The following is a 20,428-nucleotide window of genomic DNA, read 5'->3' as shown; positions in this document are numbered from 1 at the left end:
TGCATACCCAGAAGTATTTTGTTGACTTCAGATGTTATCACTTTCAAGACCTCATAATACTCGTAGCGGGAACAGGTACGACCATTATGTACGGCGTCGTGTACAAGAGCTTGTTTGGCAGCTGCCCTGGTACCAACCACACAAAACATGGTCAGCGAATGATGCCATTCCTGATAAAACCTCAGCAGTCAGCACACAACACACCATACCTATAATATGCTGTAATTATTAGGTGGTCGTGTAGATTGCGAAGTACGAGAAGAGAACAGTAATCCAACAGCCAAGCCACGTCACGTCTGAGATACAGTCTTGATTGTACTACAATGTATAATGTACTTGAAGTATTACTAGGCCATAAATGCATAATTATGGCATATGGTCCCAACGACGACTCCCAAGGCCAGGAGGTGTAGACTGACTGTAGACTGTTGAGTATACTCTACTCTACTATACTTTATCACTCCCTTAGTATTGACTCCCATTGATTTTCGCTATACCTAAGCAGTCAAATATTCCTGCATATTTCACTCCTTAGGGCTATATTGACTGCTTATATTTGACTGCTTAGGGGTTGCGCAGTTGAACGGTGCCTAGTGCAGCATTGTCACTGCATGAGTAGGTGGTGGTGCAACGGTTGTGCAATCATAAAACCGGGATTCATGAGGTTATCGTTCTGGAATTTGAAATACGGACTGTTTGTCGTGATAAATCTAATATTGACTTCGTACTTGGTCAGTATAGGAAATAAAAACCTCGTAAAAGACCTCGGCTTCGCCTCCGTCTTTTTCTCGGCTTTTATTTCCTATAATATTGTCCAAGTACGTAGATACGTATCCTCAGTATTCCTGCAGAGGAGTGTCAAATCTGCCAGATCACGTGATCGATTGTCGCCAAGACACCCATAATATACCATGTCGTTGCTGAGGCGGAGCGCGTCGTATCTAAGCCAGTCCACCCGAGCCGTAGTCTAGATACTACAAGAGACTCCGGCATGTCATGCACAAAATTTGGTGCGCAAACAGGTCCACGTACCACAGAACTCAGAAGATCAACAGACTGGCTCCGAATAGACTGTCAACATGGTCAAGTGTCAGTGCAGTCATCATGGTCATTCGAGAGCTCATGTCCACGAAGCTCCACGAAGAAATCGAGCCCAGCGGGAATGCATGTGCATGTGGCAGATCAGGTCTCAGCTGACGCCGTGACGGACTGTGTAAACAAAAAAATCTCCGAGATTCACAACAGCTGCGCTACAATTTTGAGTTCAGTATTTTCCTCCAACTGGCTTGACGTGCGATCTCTTTTTCGTATTGGAGGGCCCAGTGTTTTACCCCATGGGCAAAGAGGAAGCGCACACAATTTTCCGTGGAGGTTCGTTGTTGATAGAGTATCGGCGGCTGCCGTGAGCGACTGGATTCCCGCTGCCACTGGGTCAAGCGAATCCGCCCATCGCTCGCTGGCCTGCAAGCGCTACAAGAATTGTTTGAGCAACCTCTCTAGTCTTTAGGGCTACGGCCCGTCGCATCTCAGGTCACCATGCCGCTGACGGACCAATCCCTTGAAAAGTAAGCTTGTGTGTATGGATCTCAGACGACCGTTTTTGGCCGAGTTCAGAATTTCTCATAGAACTGTGCTTCGCTGCGCGTGAAGCTGCAGTAAAAGAGCAGAAACTGCAAGCAGAAGTAAACATCACCATTGAAATGCATAGCAGTACAAACAATGTACTATCTTTGCAATGCCACAGCTGGTTATCGACTGCACTCACTGCAGTCACACTGACTCTGTCCGCACAGAGTTCCCTGGCCCATATGCAGCCCTTGCTTGAAAATCACCACAACTAACTTGGATAGCACACAATAGAGGAACTGCAGTGCAGTGTATGTTCATGTAACATAGCATGGACAGTGGACCTAGAGTGTTGGCAGATGAAATACAACGGCAAGGATAGTAGCGCTGGGTTTGAGAGCACAGAGCAGTGTGCGCAATGCCAGGGTTGCGTACCGCACAACGCTACAGTCAACTTCGCTTACCGTATTATCTCTAATATAAGCACGGTCCTTTATTTTTTCAATGTACCTCCGCCCCGTACTATTATTGGAGACGTTCCTTTATTGGAGACTGTTCCATTATTATTTCAACCTCATTTCAGAGGCATGTTGCCATGCCAAATTCATGTCAAACACACACATTTCAGGGTTTTTTCGCCGGTACAGATAATGAATTTACACAGTGTGCTTATAATGGAGACTGAGCACTTTATTTTTTGAATGCCGCCCCAAGGTGTTCTATTATTGGAGACGTGCTATTATTGGAGACTGTGCTTATATTAGAGATAATACGGTATAACGACACTCGGCGGGGCATCAGAAAAGTCTCCTTAGTCGCGAAGTGTCGTTATACCCGAAGTCTTATTATATGTGTCACAGTTGGATGGGACTTTGCTCTGGGCATGAAAATTATGTCGTTATTCGCGAATTGTCGTTATATCCGCAGTCAAAGCGAAGTTGACTGTATATTGCTCACGAGGTTGAATTTCTCTGGCCAGTGCCGCGTAGCACAGCTCCCAGGCTGAATGTGTGGCTCTAGCAAAGTGAGCGTCATAGGCGGTAAAGTGGTGATGAAACAGACAATAATAATAATAATTCTCGTCTACGTTCCAAACGGAACTCACGACAATGGAGTAACAAAAAGCACCGCGGCAGAGAGAGAGAAAAGAGAAGATAAAATATTTGACGAAAACAATCACGGTGTAGATTTCACATGAGTTCCAATACACCACATCAACAAAGCTCTTTCTTAGAAAAATAAAATAATAAAAAATAAAATAAGATAAATGAAATGAAATCATTTATCATCACAGTCAGTCATGTGTGTCCACACCAAAATCACAGTCGGTCATGTGTGTTCACACCACCGCAGAACAAATGTTACTCCTCTTCTGCCGGTCAACTGCACAACTTCTTAGGGTTTCGAGGTGCCGGCTCGTCTTCAATGCGACGGCGGTGAACTTGACGTCTTGCTGGAGGGTGGTGACTAAACAGGACCTTGGAGCTCCCCTCCTGTGCCTCACAGCGTCCTCCATTGATGCGTATGCAATCATTGCTTGATTGCCTGGTGTCGATGATGGCTGGCGTAGGATGTGTCCAAGCAGACGCCATCTCGCTCGCTTTGCCATAGCGGATATTGGCTCAGTGTGAGCAAGCTCATACAGGTCATCATTCGACACGACACGAGGGTAGAAGATACCAAGCATATGCCGAAGTTGCTTGCGATGGATCTTATCCAGGGAGTCTTCCAGTGCCTTAGAGAGGCCTGCGCAGCCAATATTGTACGTGAGGATAGGAAGAACGTATGCGTTGTAGAGTCGTACCATGGTGTTAGTTTGTAGATGTTGCCGCCGAAACCAGATCGCCTTCATTCGACCAAATGCCACAGCAGAAAGACCAATCCTGCGTGTCACATCTTGTGCAGTGCCAAACAGAGCGCCCAGAGTCCTGATGCTTCTCCAATGCTCTTGACCACGGTGCACTGCTGCTTCTGAAACTGGTTCAAGGTACATCCCGACCCATTCCGTTTTAGAAACATTGACTTTCAGGTCCCACTTGTCGAAGATGTCCTCTGCAAGTGCCAGAAGCTGACGGAGGTATGTGTGGGACGTTGATATGAAGTCAGCGTCGTCGGCATATGCTGTTTCCGGTTGTATCTGCGCATCGGCAGTCGGTCTTGGTGGTAGTGCTGATCAAAGATCACGTAGTGCAGCTTCGAGGTATACCGTAAACAGTACAGGTGAAAGTCCGTCTCTTTGTGGTATTCCCTTTGTGGTTGGAAATGCAGGTGACTTAGATGATTCTATCTTCACCTCAAGTGTCGTGTTGGCCATGAGGTATCGAATGATGCGTACCTCATCGTCATTAGCAATCTGCTCACTGCGGAGTACTTGCAGAAGCTTCTCTCTGTTCGCAGTATCAAATGCCTTGCTGAAATCAAGGCCGAGGACATGAATTTCTGCACTGAATCTCTCCACAATCGACGAAAGCCACCTCTTGCACCAGACTACATCCGCCGTCGACCTGTTGCGGCAAAAGCCGGACTGCCCGGGTGAAAGGTACTTCTCCACTCCCGGACGGATTCTGTTCAAGATAACGAGGTGCCCCAAACCTGAGAGCAATTTCCTATTAAGAGGAGGTGGGCAATCAATTAAGCACTAGATTCCTCACAAAATCCTTACTACAGACCGGGGAATGTTCCGATTTTTTGCTACGGGTATAAAATCGCAAGAAATAAGCCGGCGTGATTTGTAGGGCTGGAGTGGTGAGATAACTAATGAAATTGACTGCAATAGCAAATATTTTCAGGTGCAACTATTACTTGGTCTGTGCTCACAAATCGCGAACTAAAACTTGTGCTTTTTTCCCAGTTACAGCATAACAGTATCTGCTTCGAAGTATATAACACAGATTGAAATTTGGCAAAGTAGACATCTAGGTAGCATTTGTTTGGTGCCCTCACATTAACAGTAGTTTGATGTGATGAAAATGTCCTTGCATACTGCATCCAGGCAAGCAGGGGACATAGTTAGACGTGTCGCTGATTAGACTGTCACATTTCTCATCATCATTATCCTCTACTGATTTGAGTCATTGTTGAATGATTTAGGGGTGAAAGGAATATTAGAACGTTCGACTAGGTTCGTTCCAAATGGGAGTTGAAGAGAATCCGATTCGCTACTTCAAGGTGTCGAACATTCGCCGATGCATGCGTAGGTACGTGCAGTCCCATGCTTGTACTGCAAATAAAAATGTACATGACTATGCGCAGACCATAGCCAACCACCCTCATCCCCTGGTCACCCTTGTAGGTAACAGCAGCTATTCGAAAAAGAAAGCGATTTGCAGATCGTCCAATTCTTGGTTGTTTTACGAATGTGATGGAGTGGTTGCTTGAACATTTGCAAGAGCTTTATTTCTTTATGAACAGTTTGTGAGTTCGTCAAACAAAGCATACAGGTCGTCAGAATGTTTCGTTCGCCTCTATTCGGGGTTTCTTTCAGGCCTTATATCTCTCTTTATATTTCTCTACGGTAGTTACGACGCGATTGGACTCATCACATTCAAGGCTTTACTTGCTTTATCGTTAGGGTGTGCTAGTACTAGCAGTATGTTTTCCTTCAATTTCCCTATTCGTGGCACATCTCACACGCAGCCAGTTCCATTGCCGCAGCCTTCATAACCTGTTGCAAGACCTGTTACAACGCCATGAAGAACATGGATGAGATCGCTCACTGTAGCATGCAGCTGGTGAAACGGGCTTGCTGCATCCTTTCTCCACGTGATGTTAAATTCAACCTCACAGGCAGAGATGGGTATACTTGCAGGACCGGTGGAAGCTGTTTTTTGATTGGTCCGGTCATACCCTAGTCTTTCATACAGTTTGTGTATGATATGGATGGTATACACATGACCTCCTCAGCTGTAAACACACCTTGGTGGGCTAAAGGTTGGTCCGGCCTTGGCCTGACTAGCCGGGCCGGTACTTCCGAGCTATGTATACTTGGCACCTAATGTTGCCTATGCTGCTTCTATTGTGAAATTGTGAGGACAATGTTGTTTCCTCAATGTACAGAGTGTGTCTTAGCCTACTGGAATCCTCAATGTACAGAGGCAGTGTGCCGTAGGCTGCTGTAGTCCTCAATGATTGTGATGTGCAGAGACAATGATTGGCTGTTAGACCATGGAGCTCTGAGTAACAAGACAATGCCCTCACCCACGCAGCTCATGTAGCGTCTACCCACCCATTGTTGTTTTGTCTTTGTTTTTGTTTCCCCTTCTTCCGTAGGTATGTGCACTGTGATAAAAGAAACTTTCTTTTGTGAAACTGTTGTGTTTCCTCCGTGTAGATATGACCGGTTACGCGGACGCTATGAGGAAATGGCAACACGCCTCTTGGACCTGGAGCCGGCCGACCCGAAGAAACGTGCTCAGCGGCAAAGAGTGTACGTACACCAAGAGTCAACCCCCTGTGTGTGTGGGGGGGGGGGGGAGAGTGTGTGTGGGTGTGTATGTAGAATGTATGTGAAACTGTGAGTTTGCATGCTTGTTATTTTGTGGGCGATTCAAGGCAGGCACATGTATATGCGTTTGCTTGATATCAGAAACTGCTCCAGAGAGGGTAATAGTAAGTGTAGCCATCTTTGCATCACTACTATTGCATGATGAATTTTGATGGAAACGTATTACACACTTGAGTACAGTACTGGCGGTGGCCGAAGAACTGGGGTCAGCCTCCTAGCCTAGAACATTCCTATTTTCATGTATTGCAGTCTATGCACAGTTGAGTCACCGTGTATACATTTGTGTGCTGTGCTTGATGAAATCCCAGCCTGGTTGATCTTCGGCGCTCCGTTCTTTGGCGACCGACAGTACTGCACAAAATCAGTACATTGAATGTTGTTTGAAGGCTAAGGTCTGGCAAACCTAGACTGGACAGGAGGGGGGGGGGGGGGTAACGGCCTCATTTAGGGAGTGGAAAAGGTGATGAAGGTACATGGGCCTTTGTCTGGATGCTCTGAATGTTTTGCAGGAGGTCGGCTGCCGCATCCTACGTTCCACAGAGCGAAGCAAAGAGACGCACCGGCGACCCAGACTCGTTGCGGCGCATACAAGCAAACATGAGGCACACAGTCGAGGAGCGTGAGCACACGCTTGGAGGTCTCAAGGTAAAGTTCTCCAGGATACAAATTAGAAAAAATGTCACAGTTTGCGTGAGAAACGGCTGGGCTGTCCGCATCCTTAGGAACCCCACCACCCTCAAGGATCACTAGTCCTAGCTATGAGTGAAACATTCAGCTCTCTCGATCTCTATCACGGCCATTGGCTTGCGTAACGAAACGAGGCACTTCAGGCATCGTATGCAACAACCAGGGTGAAGTTTGTTACGCACTGGGCCATAATGTTCTTAGTCTCTTTTCTCTTGAACTGCCGGTGTAGCATCCACTCCCAGGGAAGCTTCTTGAAAGATGTACGTAATATTTGTTATTACTCGAATGCTGTAAAGTGCTGATAATGGCTGTCATGCCTATCATTGCAGGGTACTCTATCGCAAGTCCAGAAAACGGAAAGACAGCTAAGACAACAAGACATGGAGCTAAGGCGGAAGGCCAAGGAGCGGAAAGAGGTTGAGGGAAAGACCGAAAAAGGTTAGGGTGCTGTACTCAATTGGTTAAGAATCTTGTTATTTGCCATGTGTTTCTTGCATTCTTTATAATGATAGCTTGCATGCTTGAAGTCACTCTGTAGTTCTTTCCTCCATTTCCACGGTTACGATAGTTTTTTGCCATGTCATTTCGTAATACACCTTGTTCGGTCATGTCTAAAAGTGTTGCACTACTTCACTAGCCCCTTGCGCACAATACGAGCATGGGGCCAGGTTGTAGGTCAATGTTACAACAGAGGCAGGCCTAGTGGGGATGGTCAAAGACCGTGATTGAGAAACAGAGTGCACCAAGTTCAAGTACTGCTTGACCACATTGTGGTGGGTCACATCTATACCTTCCACCGCTTTAGGAGCTGCATCTGCGCCTTGGCCCACGGAGGGTGGTGGCGTGCGTACCTACGGTTGCGGAAAAACCGGCCTCAGGCCGAGTCTCACGCGAACCGTGATTTTTTTAATTTTTTTAAATATATTTTTGGAGCACACGTGGGGAATGACTGTGTATGATGATACTACCGGTAGGTCCTACCGGTAGGACCGGTTTAATGTGAGCTATCATTAAGCTTGGGTCTGAGTGGACTAGCGATGGTTTTGATTGATACAATTTCATCTTCTTGTTCAGATTTGCTGAAGCGGTCGAAGGATATTGATGAGGAGATGCGCCAGGCAGATCGCACAATGAAGCTTGAGCAGTCCCGTCACCAACATGAACAAGCTGAGGTATTTTATGCTGGCACACACTCGGCCTGTACAGTGTTCTGTGTGTATATGTGTGTGTGTGTGTGTGTGTGTGTGTCCCACATGCTGTATGTGCAGCGATTTCCAATCGAGACGCATGCCTTCGCCACTTGTGTCGATTTGCACTTACCTCCTACAATTCTTGATCTGTTTCATTTCTATCTGATCCGTTCGCTACCTTCGGTACAAAAGAAAATCTTTGGCGCCATCCTGTGGATTCGCAAATTTGGGTTTTTCATGTGTTTGCGCTGGAATGTGTGCATTTTCGCGGGAGTATGAGCGGTTGTTTGTTTTGTGTGTGTGCGGTTGTGGTGCTGTAGGCACGGAAGGAGAAGCAACGATTCCTGACGGAGAGACGAGTACGCCAGAACCAGGCAATCAAGCAGAATCACAAAGAAGAGTATGTGAATACTTATGTACAGTACTGCTCATTGAAATTGCTCAACAACTGCAACTGCTTGTGAAAATACCCCTCCCCCTCCCTTCATTGCAGATTATTTTTCATGATAAAAGGCATTATCACATGGCACGTGATTGTTGCCCGTACTCCAGCGAATCAGCACCTTTCGCGCCGCGGGCAATAATATGCGATATTGCCCGCAAACAAATAGTTTATTTGCCCGCAAATAAATAGTGTATTTCAGTGATCGCGTGACTACGATCGGACGACGACTCTGTAGACTGTACGACTCTACGACGAGTCGCAGTGTAGCATTGAGACGAAGATGGAATTCTTTTTGGAGATGGACATCCCGGCAATGGACATGGTCTCGAACGTCTGCCGTGTGGTGCTTGCAGGGATCATTTGTTCAGTCATGTTGGCAGCCTGACCGTCGGTAAGCTTGTGGATAAGATTCAGTTCTGCTCGAAGTGGTACTGTGATCACAAACAATTATTTGAAATAACACAAATTCAACTCAGCGTCGTGCGTTTTCAAATCCTCGCAAAGTCACTGCCTGTGTGTGGTCTTCATGTGCCACGCAAAACTCTTACCAGGCTCATCTCACCTTTGCTTGAACAACAAACACAACAATTCAGGAATGTTTTGCAATGAAAAATACAGCTATCTGGAGCTGAAAAAAGAAGAAAAATTGTCCTCAGAATTACACACCAGGGAGTCGTCAAATACTTGCACTTGTTGCAGTACTGTATTTGACAACTTCCTGATACACATGTAAACATGAAGAAACTCTTTGTGGTAGCACTCTTAATTTTTCAATTGAAATTATGATTCTGCTGTATTTTATTGTCGTTGCCATGTCTATTGCTATGACGATGCGGTGCCGGCACTTTTTTCTGTCTCCGTCTTTCAGTACTGTATACTCTCTGATGGCCTGTAGAAGACTTTTTGTTAGGGTGTAGGAGAAATATCTTCATTTTTCCTGTTTTGATAATGATAGCACATCAATATACATTGTGGTCATAATGTGTTGGCATTTGGGCTAATTTCAACAGCAGCCCGATGGTCTGCTCTGTGAGCCATGTGACAAAATACGGCCCTCGGGCTAACCTCTCGGGGCAATAATATGCCATAAGGCCCTTGCAACCATGCGATAACATAATTATACTTATTCTAACGAGGCGCATATATAACGATTTCCCAAAAATTGACTGGTTTACGTGTACCAAAGGTAACGATTCTCAACGCTCAGTAGGACAGTATAATTATGTATCGATTTCTGCATAACGATTTCTATTTTAACGACAGATATCCCCTCGAGGAAAACATGGATGCAGTGAATGGGATTTTCGGTCTTTGACCACTTGCTGGTGAGCTGATCTACTCACCTCCCACCGCTTTAGGAGCTGCATCTGCGCCTTGATCCTTGAAGGGTGGTGGCGTTCCTACGGATGCGGAAAACCCGGCTTCCAGCCGAGTCTCACGCGAACCGTGAAATTTTTTTTTTTTTTTATCCCCTCGTTAACTCGTTAGAGTTAGCACTTCGTTATATATATGGCTTTTACAGTAGGTTGGAAACGTTAGATTACGACCTATGAATAACTACAGCATGTTGTCCTTCCTTGCATCCATTGTTGATTTTGTTTCAACCTTTGAGTTGTTTCAACCTTTGATACGCTTTCCAACGGCCATAAGTGAGTTGGAAAGCACCTAATTTGTGTGCGTCGCCATGATAATCATGGTGGTCCGGTGCGAGACTGCACAGCATAGGCACAGGCCAGATGCAGGTCCTCAATTCGCTGTAGCCTACGTTCCTGATCGGATCTTAGTCATTGCCAGCCACTGGCTCAGGCGCGTAGCACCGCCTTTCGAGGTGGCTCGACCGGAGAGGGGTCCAGGGTGGCCCCGGGAAATTTGGAAATTAGGCTGCGAAATCCTGAATTCTGGGCACTTTTGGCATTGTGGTCCGGCCAAAGCCAGACCGGCTGCTATGCCCTGTGGCTATGCTGCTTTGCGTTGTTATGTGTTCTTTGTTCTTTTTTGTTGTGCTAAACTTGTTGAGCATAAAGACAAACCTTTTTCTTTTTTTTCTTTGCAGGCATGAGCTAAACTTTAAGCACACCAAACTGATGCAGCAGATGGAAACAGCTGCAAGAGAGACGGCGCGATCTGAGCGTGATTTCGAAGACCGCTGGCGGAGACTAGAGGTGGGCATTGCTTTTAGAGTGGTGTGTGTGTGTGTGTTTATGCGTGCTTGAGTATGTGCGTTCAAGAAGGCATAAATTATGTTCAATGGTATGTGTGAGCTTGTGCACCTACCTGCTCACTTGAATGTGTTTCTGTGTCACCGGGATTTTTTTCAACCCATGTGGCCTCTTACTCTCAACCTATCTCCAGCCTCTGGTCCTAAATAGCAATTACATGTATCTGTGTCATTACGTTTCTTCTATGAACAGGCGGAGAAAGCAAAGCTGAAGAAAGAAGCGCTGGAGACCAAGTTGGCACTGGAGATGAAGGCCAAGATGCGAAGAAAGCAAGGCGACGAGTTTCATCAGTACGTACATGAATGCAGGCATGTGTGATTAATGCTGTGCTTCAGCTGGGGATAGTCTGAAGTACTTTGTAGCAATGGAGGCAGGGACATCAGACACGCTATGGTCTCCACGGTATTGACCGCTCCACGATTTGCCCATGGTTCCTTGGAATCAATAAACAGGACTGATGTGGGGTCTGAATTTGAAATTTTCAGAGAAGCCACCCAACCCCACAGGTAACGTGTACTTCAGGTGGTTGACCATACCACCCTAGAATATCTAATGGCGCCCCTGGGAGGTTATGCGCTTACATCATCAGCTGAAAAGCTTTGGCAAAGTCGTGGATTAGCGGCACACCAGCTAGCCTCAGGTTGCAGCATCCAAGCTAGAGTGAGTTTCTAATTGTCTCCTGTTTTTTTTGTTCCATCATAGCATGGATGCCTCGCTCATTGTCTTATTCCCTGCACATGGGTGCTTTAGGCATCATATCAGGATGTCTGTTCACTGTCGTTCTTTTCTTCAATTTTCCATCAGGGAGCAAGAGAGACTCAGAAGAGCTGACATGAAGGTAAGGAAATGAAGCCTTTAGACACGCGTGTTCTTTCATGTGTGCACATGTGCGCGTATGTGTGTATATGTGTGTATGTGTATGTGTGTGTGTGTGTGTGTGTGTGTGTGTGTGTGTGTGTGCGTGCGTGCGTGCATGCGTGTGTGTGTACATGTGTGTGCGTGTGACTTCGCAAATGTGTCTGACGGTCTGTCTATACATTATTGAACATGGACATGTATATGATCGTGTTCACATGTGCCGGGAACGCTCTTGTCGTGCCATGCTATCATTGCACAGAGATCACAAGAAAAGGACGAGAGAGAAGCTCGCCTCGCCGAGTAAGTTCTTCATAAGACAAGATTTGTGTTATAAGCAGGACTTAGTGTGTGCCTGCCCTATCGTATTAATGCCCTGCACCTGGGTGGACTTTGCTGACATGATCCAGTCGTCCACGCTAGGGGCACTTGAAACGTTGAGGGTTCTTTGTGTGCCATTCGTATCCTACTTTACATTCAGTATAACCCTTGGCTTTGGGTATATAGACCCAGGTCTTGAGCAGACCTGCCCTACATTATTCTGAGGTCAAAAGTTGCCTACAGTCAACATCGCTTATAACGACACTCGGCAGGGCATCAGAACAGTGTCCTTATTCGCGAAGTGTCGTTATACCCGAAGTCTCATTATACATATTACAGTTGGATGGGACTTTGCTCTGGGCATTGAAGTTCTGTCGTTATTCGCGAATTGTCGTTATATCCGCAGTCGTTATTAGCGAAGTTGACTGTACATGCATAGTGGGAAAGCCTGTAAGCGAGGCAGGGACTACCTTGGAGATGTCCCGCACACATGATTATTATGCACCCGTAGTAGTCTGTAGGGAGCCGGTTTCATGGTCGGTCCGTGTCCTGCCCCAAAATGGGGTAAACTAACTTGACACAGTCATACTACTCTAAGCTGCAGTTCAGTCCACCGGCAATGCACAATGTTTACCTCGAGTTGGCTTATAGCATGGCCTGCTGGAAGTTGGAAGCATACAGTACTGTCCGGCGCCGAAGAACTGGGGGTCAGGGTTCTAGCCTAGCCTGTTCTTATTGTAAGGCGAACACAGCAGTTTGGTTCTTCTTCGATGGTACAGTGTTACATGTCCATTTATGCAGAGCTAAACGTCTGAGTGTACATTATAGTTGTTAGGTTCAACAACCTGAACCTAACATAGTGTATATCACGGTTTCCGTTTTATCTTTAAAAAACCAGCCTACACTGTTCTTGAAAATTGGTGAAATTCTATCCTGGCCGTTCTTAGGCGGTCCGTTCTTCGGCGGCCCGTTCTTCGGCGGCCCGTTCTTCGGCGGTCCGTTCTTCGGATTGATGGGCTGAAAATTGACCATGACCTCTGGGCCCAAACCAGTAAAGCATTTTTTTTGTCTGTACATGCATCTCTTGTACCATCCAGCACTCACCGTCGCACCGCCATGAGCAATGATAGGGATATGCAGTATGTCGGACAGCGCAAACAGGTCACCAAAGAGAAGTCCATGCAAGCGTCCACACGAGGTCAGTATACCGCTGGACGGATGAACAATGTAGACTCAGACAATTTGTACACCAGAAAGGTTGGGTACCGTGGTTCCCGAAGTACAGGCAGCACCCAGATTTTGTGTCACTAAATGCTGACATCTGTCCTCTTTATCACAGTTATTTTGATCATCGTAGCATAAGCAGCACCGACTTAGTTTGGGTGAATTACTCGGGGTTAAGAGTGAGGCTTGCACCCGAGTCCTCATCTCTCTTGGCTTTGTTTTCGCTGCCTGTGCTCTCATTTATCTTTGCTGGCCGCAGTTTGATCTACCTACATTTGTTTCTCCATAGCACTCGCTGAATTGCATGCTCTGCTGCCCAGTGTGGCCCCAAACTCTTCACATCTACTTCTTGTGCTAACTAGGGCACCCTGCATTGCATACACATTTGCTGTGGCTACTTACCCCGGCAAAAAAAGCATTGGTTTGGCTCCCATGAATTTTGTTTTTCTCTCATGCCCCCTATTCCTTGTTTTTTCCGCACATGTGCAGAGGGAGTCACCGGCAATGAGCTCCGTCGCAAGTCCACCTACATGACGGAGGCACGGAGAGCGGTGGAGGGCAACATGGAGTTTGTCGAGCAGCAGACTCTGCTAGGACTGGCTGATGATCGCGATAGCTTCGCCGTCAACAAAGCGAAGGTATGTGTGCAGATTGTGCCCTTATATAATGCTTTACTCTGCTGGCGCACTATGGTCTGTTCCGAAATATAATGTACTGTCATCTGGAACAATAGTTTCCAAGCCTCGCAGAGCCATGCGATCAAAGTTACTGAGCCACAAACAGTGTACGATCAACCAGAGATTTAAAACATGGGAGAGAAATGTTGTATGCCACGAGGCCTTTCCTGCCATGCACCAACCTATAGGGAAGATTCACATTTTGTATTCTTCATGCCCCAGACTGTGTGTACAATAACACTGTTGACAGTGAGATTTGTCAGGGCTGGACAGGGAAGCTTGACAGAATGCTCACCACACCAGCTTGAAGAGCGGTATACCGAAATACAGAAGACTTCAGGCTGCTTTCGTTTTACGTTTTAACGATTTCACTCACTCAGCGCGATTCAAACAGTATTAATTAAGCACTCTCCTACACAATGATCCATGGCTCAGGCAATATGCTGAGATTTTCTTCATGGCCCTGTCTCTGTATGGCGTTCTTGTGTGTTCTGCTTCCAGCTGCTTGAGCTCGAGGAGAAGTTTGACACGTTCTGCGGGACTGTGGCCGAAAAGCAGGCATGGGAGAAGTCCATCGCACAGCAGGTGATCGAAATGAAGAAGAAAGCTCATCTGGACGCAGCCAAGCATGCAAAGGTACATAAAATACCACCAGAGCCAATCCTCAGACAACATAATGGATAGTTCGTTAAGAAGAACACTGATAAGACAAACGTTCGCTTTAGAAGAACTAGTGTTCATAGCTCTATTCAATATATCACTGTGTATTCACTGGGTATAAGATATGGATAAGGAGAACTCTCGTTATTGCGAATAAATACCACCGGTCCCTTAGTGTTCGTCCTAAAGAGGTTTAACTGTAATGGATGGTGATTAGAGTTCCTGATCAGAGTAGTAAGAGAAACAGAGCTGTCGTGTGCCGAAGAATTAGGTCATCAGCTTTGTAGCCTGAGACATACCTACATCGATGTACAGCCGTGTATACGCAGTGGGGTCAATGTGTATATATCGGTATACTCTTTCAACGTAACGTACATGTACATGTTCGTGCACAAGAAAAAGGAGAAAAGGAGTAAGCAGTGCTGCAGCTACTGCCCAGTACAATGATTACGAACAGGGTGTTAGTGGTTATGTAAGGTGGCGTACCACAGAGGTTGCACAGGCCATGTCATTTGTTTCAGGTATATGTCTGCTGTAAGTCAACAAATATTCGGCGCATATTTATTTTCGGCCTGGTTACGTTTGAATTTTTGGTTTTGCAAGGTTCAGTGTGACAGTGTATACAGGCGGCAGCAGTACAGGCCAAAAAAGTTGATGCTGCTGAAATGGGTTTTAGCCCTGGGAGGCCGAAATTTGAATGGGCCGAACATTTGCACACTTACAGTACGCTGTCTTTGTGTGTATGTGGGATGGGAGTGCATGCGTGTCTCTCTCTCTCTCTCTCTCTCTCTCTCTCTCTCTCTCTCTCTCTCTCTCTCTCTCTCTCACACACACACACACACACACACACACCCACACACACACCCTCTTGTTTTTTCTCTCCATAAATTTTGCACAGCCAGCTAGTTACTGGCCCTCAAAATAATATCTTGGGCGCATCCAAGAGGACAGGAGAGCCTACTTACTGACCATACTGCAGGCATACATAGTGGGGAGTGGCATTCCGTTGTGTGATGAATGCCAGATGATCGGACAGCATACCGTGAAAAAATAACCTCATGCATGACATGTCATCAGCGCCAGCAAGGAATATTGTCCTGCCTTTTTTAGGGTAATGGCAATCCTACGGATTTGAAAAGCTCGCTCTCTAGCCGAGTCTCACACGAACTGTGGATATCACGACCATCCAATACTTATCTTCTTCATTCTTCATTCTTCATGTGTTTCTGTGTCTCCGTAGGTCGGACTAGACCGCAGTTCCACGCAATACAAGGAATCGCTGCATGAAGTAAAGCGAGCTACAGACACTGCCGGCAAACAGCAGGCTATCGTCGGTCAGCTAGAGAAAGATCTGGCCAGGCTGAGAGCAGAGAACGAGAATAGGATACGGGTGAGTGGAGACCTGGCTGTAGTGAGGTGCCGCCCTGTTCACCAGCACTCTTGTTATGTTTCCTAGTGAATATCTGTATGGTGAAGTCGTGTTTGGATGTTACTCAAGTGTTTTGTGAGCTAGCGTGTGTGTGTGTGTGTGTGTGTGCGTGCGTGCGTGCGTGCGTGTGTGTGTGTGTGGGTGGGTGTGTGGGTGTGTTCAGGTATGACCACGTGTGTGTCCATGTGCTGATGTATGAACATTGATGATGTGTGGTTCTCTGCCTCTGTATCTCTTTCGTTGTCTGTCTGTCTGTCCTTCTGTCCTTCTGTCTTTCTGTCCTTCTGTCTCTCTCTCTCTCTCTCTATCTCTATCTCTCTCTCTCTCTCTCTCTCTCTCTCTCTCTCTTTCTCTCTCTCTCTCTCTCTCTCTCTCTCTCTCTCTCTCTTTCTCTCATTCTCTCATTCTCTCTCTCTCTCTCTCTCTCTCTCTCTCTCTCTATTTCTCTCTCTCTTTCTCTCTCTCTCCCCCCCCCTCTCTCTCTCTCTCTCTCTCTCTCTCTCTCTCTCTCTCTCTCTCTCTCTCTCTCTCTCTCTCTCTCTCTCTCTCTCTCTCTCTCTCTTTCTCTCTCTCTCCTTGTTATGCTTTTTCAGCTGGAACGCCTGAAGCAGAAGAAGGAGGAAGAGAGGCTGGAGCAACAGCTTATAAAGGAGCATTCACAACTCACAAAGGCAAGTCATGGCATAGAATAGTGTGCTTGCTGAATTGCTTGTCCAGTTTTTATTGAAGCATGTGGTTGCAAGTTTAATCCAAATCCAATATCAGATGTTCACGTCATCGGAAATAGGATTGAATTAGTCAGGTGTGATTGCGGGGGATTTCTGTTGTCCTGGTGCAGCTGCTGGTCCAGTTTGACTTGGAAAGCCCTGCCTGGCAACAAAAACCCTACAGGTCATCCTCTCTGACATAAGATCTCTAATGTCCTTAGAGCTAGTAAGACTCGGATGGAGAGCCAAGGATGGAGAGCCAAGGATGGAGAGCCTAGGATTAATTGTTGAAGAAAGGCCCAAAATGGTACATGTTATCTGTAGTTTTCGTTCAACACTAACGGCAGTTATAAGCAACTATAGCAACTTACTATTGCTTATACAGAGGCGTCGGAAGGGATTTCAGTGTGGTACGGTCAGCCATCTGAAGTACAATTTACTTGTGGGGGGGGGGGGGGGGGATGGCTGAGCCGAACATTTTGGAAATTTGGAGCCCAGATCAGTGCAGTTTATTGATTCACGGGGTACTTGGGCAAATAGTGGTACGGTCAATACCGTAGTGACCGTACCGTGTGCGATGCCCCTGTTAATACTGTTAGTGTTGGACACAAACTACGTAGAACATGTAACATGTTGGTCCTTTCTTTTAAATTGAGTTCTTAGAGCTCAGCATCTTTTTCCTTCTATGTTCTATGCATGCTGTCATCACTGGTCATCGTAACTGGTGACTACAGTCAGTGCCGGAGAAATTCGACTTCCTAAATAGGATGGCGAGGGGGTACTACACAGCCCTAGCACAAACTCATGGCTCTGTTTGTCACGAGGTCGAATTCCTTTGGGCCAGGGCTGTAATGTTGGACAACAATGTCAGCTACTGGATGCTTTCTTCTGTCTTGATTCCGTTTTATCCTTTCCCACAGGCGATATGCAGGAAAGCAGGCAAGGAGACGGAGATGAGTGCGGCTGCAGCGAGAATGGCAGAAGATGCTCTCACTGTGGAGATAGAGGACGATGTAAGTTGATAGTTAGGAGCAATGGTGTGCTCATTTTATAGAAGTCCATGGCCCATGGCTGACCCATGGTTAAATCTATACTGTAAGTGTAGAAATGTTCGGCCCATTCAAATTTCAGCAACCCAGGGCTAAAACCCATTTCGGGCGAATCAAATGTTGTGCCTGATGCCTGGTTGATCCAAGGTTGAAAACCGTCGTGATATGACAGGATTCTGCTTGATCCAAGGATGCACGTTCGATCCACAGTACTTTTCTTGGCGCGTGAAACACCGCACTTTTCGTGCATAAAAAGCGGTCCGTTCAGTATAGCATTCCGTTTGCTACAGGGTCGGGCAAACACAGTTGGTACTGTATTGCGCTCTATGCTAAATTATCCAAAGATCTGCACGGTCGTCGGATACTGTAGAGTCACTACGGTATTGACCCTACCACTTTTGGCCCCAGTGATATACACTGATCTGGCCTCCAAATTTGTCGGATCAGCAACCACTCTCCCACGAGTATATCGTACTTCAGATGCCTGACCGTACCATACCAAGATGGCTTCCGACGCCCCTGATCTGTGTGTGTATGTGTGTGTGTGAGTGTGTGTGTGCGCGCGCACGCGTGCATGTGGAATGACTGATCATAATGAACTATGTTTGATTGCTGTTTCACCAGGAAATGCTGAAATTGACGCGCATCCAGCCCGATCTTCATTAGATCTAGCCGGCGTCCTGCTGAACACAGCATTGATGACACACTGACACAAGCATTTCTATGACTAGGCTGCAGTGGAGTGTCCACTGTGCCACTTGCTGATGCTGCCTGCCCGCTTGCTAGTGCATGCGGTGCGTTGCCAAGGTAACCTACGTGCACTTTTCGTTTGCGTAAATTATTCGCTTTGTCGCTTTGCTCTTTCTTTAGTTTTGGAACTGTGTGAAGTTGAAATGCGGATTTTTGGTCTCTCTCTCCTTTCTCTCCCGCAGGCTCTCCCGTTGCCTTTAAAAGATTCTTGACAATGTGCTATGCCTGTTTCGCCACTTAGTAGGCCTCTTACCCCCCCCCCCCCTCCCGCCTTTGTGTCATTTCCGATTCTTGATTTTCGTTGCGCACTCATTGTCAGTGCAAAGTGCGCTTGTTTCCGCTCACAAACACTCTGATTGGCGTCCCGTGCAAAAAAGGCACGTGCTCATGTCTAGTCCAGGCATCACGCATGTACTCCTACATCATGAGCGAACGTGCAAATCGTTATTCTGTGGAACTGAGTTTGTCGTACTCTCATGCTAAATCATCTAGTCGATTTCGTGCGCGTATGCGAAACATGGAGTTTTGTTCCATTCACTGTGGTGAATTATGTGCTCCGTGTATGTCATGTGTGCGTGGGGGACATTTTGTGCAAAAAGTGTTTATCCGTAGCCTTGCAATGTGCGTGAAACGGAGCATTACAGCAATAACTTTTAAAAGCGGTTGCCTCTGTTCTCTTCTGCCTTCGTGGTATTGCTCCATCCTTGTGATGTTGAGCACTCTAGCAATCTCGGAATTCCCCGTCATCCTCAATCGTGTATATTCTGCACCCCAGGGGCGCATAGCCTTCAGATATCTTGGTGTGTCCCCTGTCGCTCCACCATCTCGATTGGAGTTGGAGAAGCATCCTCAATCTTGTATTTTCTGCACCCCGCTAATACCCAGTAGTGATTTGGCAAACCAAAATCCATAAGGTTGGCAGCTATCTTGGTGTTTCCCTGTCACCCTACCACCTCGATTGGAGTTGGTAGCGGCATGCATGTTATATGCTGGTGAGTGAACAGGGTGTGTAGTCTCAGCCCTGCTATGGCTTTCAAGGGCAGGATCATAGCATGAAGCGTCTTCCTAGAATGTGTACATGTGCATGATCGTGTGAAATGTATGGAGGGAATGCATGCAGGGTGATAGTGCTGGTTCGAATCCCACCTTATGTGTGAAAAAGAAAAGAAAAAGGTGAGACCATAGTGTATTTCTTATCATGAATTATTTGTAGCGTCTAGACTCTAGTACATGCATGCTCATTTTAGGGGCCTAGTATTATTACACTACAGTACAGTACTCTGCATGCTCTGACGGTCAGAGACTAAACAGTCTGTTCACTTACCAGTGCAGTGACTGGTCCGTGGTCGGGTATGTTGCCAGCCAGCACTTGCTGGTCAGCCAGCCAGTCAGGCTGGCCAGTACGCTTGACGTTGTACCGTGCAACACCGGTAAGACGTCATCCCGTGGTGTGACTGGAAATTGGACTTAATATCAATAGATTCTTCTTATCCGAACACACTTCAGCATGGAGCAATACATCCAATATATCTGTGCTTAGGGAAATGTGCGTACTAAGCCATGTACGTCTTAGAAGAGTATGTGAGTTCTTCTGGGCCTAGTTTAGATGGAGGAATGAATGCCTTTGGCTTTGCTTTCTATCGGGCATACACAGTACTACAGAGCAGCAAGGCTACATTGTAGTTCATTGCAACACTCAGTTGCATGCACACTGCTATCATCTCGCTAAGATCATGTATCGTAGCACCCTCGAGCACACTGGGTGTATCCTTTTGCGGAGAAGTAAAATAATCAATAATTTGTTGTATAGACCAGATTATACAAGGAGCTGCTCGCTGGTCAAAGTGACACGTTGTATTGACAGGCCAGCTGTCAGAGTACAAAATTCCATTCCCAGGATTTCTTGACAGGTTGTGTCAGTGGCCATTCTGACCCGGCGGAGGTGGGCCCCTTTTTGTGCATGCGCTGCCACTGCCTAGGAAAGCGACCATTTTTGGAAAGTCTATCATCACTTCGGAGCTGTCAGGCGTTTTTCTAGCATACACGTTATGACCTTGTGCGCTGTATTGTGTTCGTGAAGTCGTGGTTTTCGCCTGGTCTGACATGTCCTTCTTAGTCTAGGATGCATTTGAGCAGTGTAAAAGG

General features: G+C 46.6%; 1 protein-coding gene across 1 annotated transcript; it reads left to right on the top strand.

Moving 5' to 3' along the window:
- The first annotated feature begins 1,214 nt into the window (after positions 1-1,214).
- Positions 1,215-18,820, top strand: LOC135824502 (trichohyalin-like). Its single transcript, XM_065337237.1, has 17 exons — positions 1,215-1,565; positions 5,897-5,992; positions 6,580-6,715; positions 7,087-7,195; positions 7,832-7,929; positions 8,268-8,347; positions 10,446-10,554; positions 10,804-10,901; positions 11,416-11,449; positions 11,729-11,769; positions 12,885-12,985; positions 13,501-13,649; positions 14,190-14,324; positions 15,589-15,738; positions 16,371-16,448; positions 17,405-17,497; positions 18,158-18,820. The coding sequence occupies exons 1-17, from the start codon at positions 1,537-1,539 to the stop codon at positions 18,197-18,199; spliced, it is 1,578 nt and encodes a 525-aa protein (XP_065193309.1). The 5' UTR covers positions 1,215-1,536; the 3' UTR covers positions 18,200-18,820.
- Positions 18,821-20,428: the final 1,608 nt, after the last annotated feature.

The sequence above is a fragment of the Sycon ciliatum genome, chromosome 9 (assembly GCF_964019385.1).
Source record: "Sycon ciliatum chromosome 9, ocSycCili1.1, whole genome shotgun sequence".
NCBI lineage: Eukaryota > Metazoa > Porifera > Calcarea > Leucosolenida > Sycettidae > Sycon > Sycon ciliatum.
This window is presented reverse-complemented; position numbering and strand designations above follow the sequence as displayed.

Coding starts and splice junctions, on each gene's coding strand:
- LOC135824502 (XM_065337237.1), top strand. CDS start 1,537: ATGCCGCTGACGGACCAATCCCTTGAAAA. Junction 14,325..15,588: donor ACGCAGCCAAGCATGCAAAG/GTACATAAAATA, acceptor GTGTCTCCGTAG/GTCGGACTAGACCGCAGTTC. Junction 15,739..16,370: donor AGAACGAGAATAGGATACGG/GTGAGTGGAGAC, acceptor ATGCTTTTTCAG/CTGGAACGCCTGAAGCAGAA.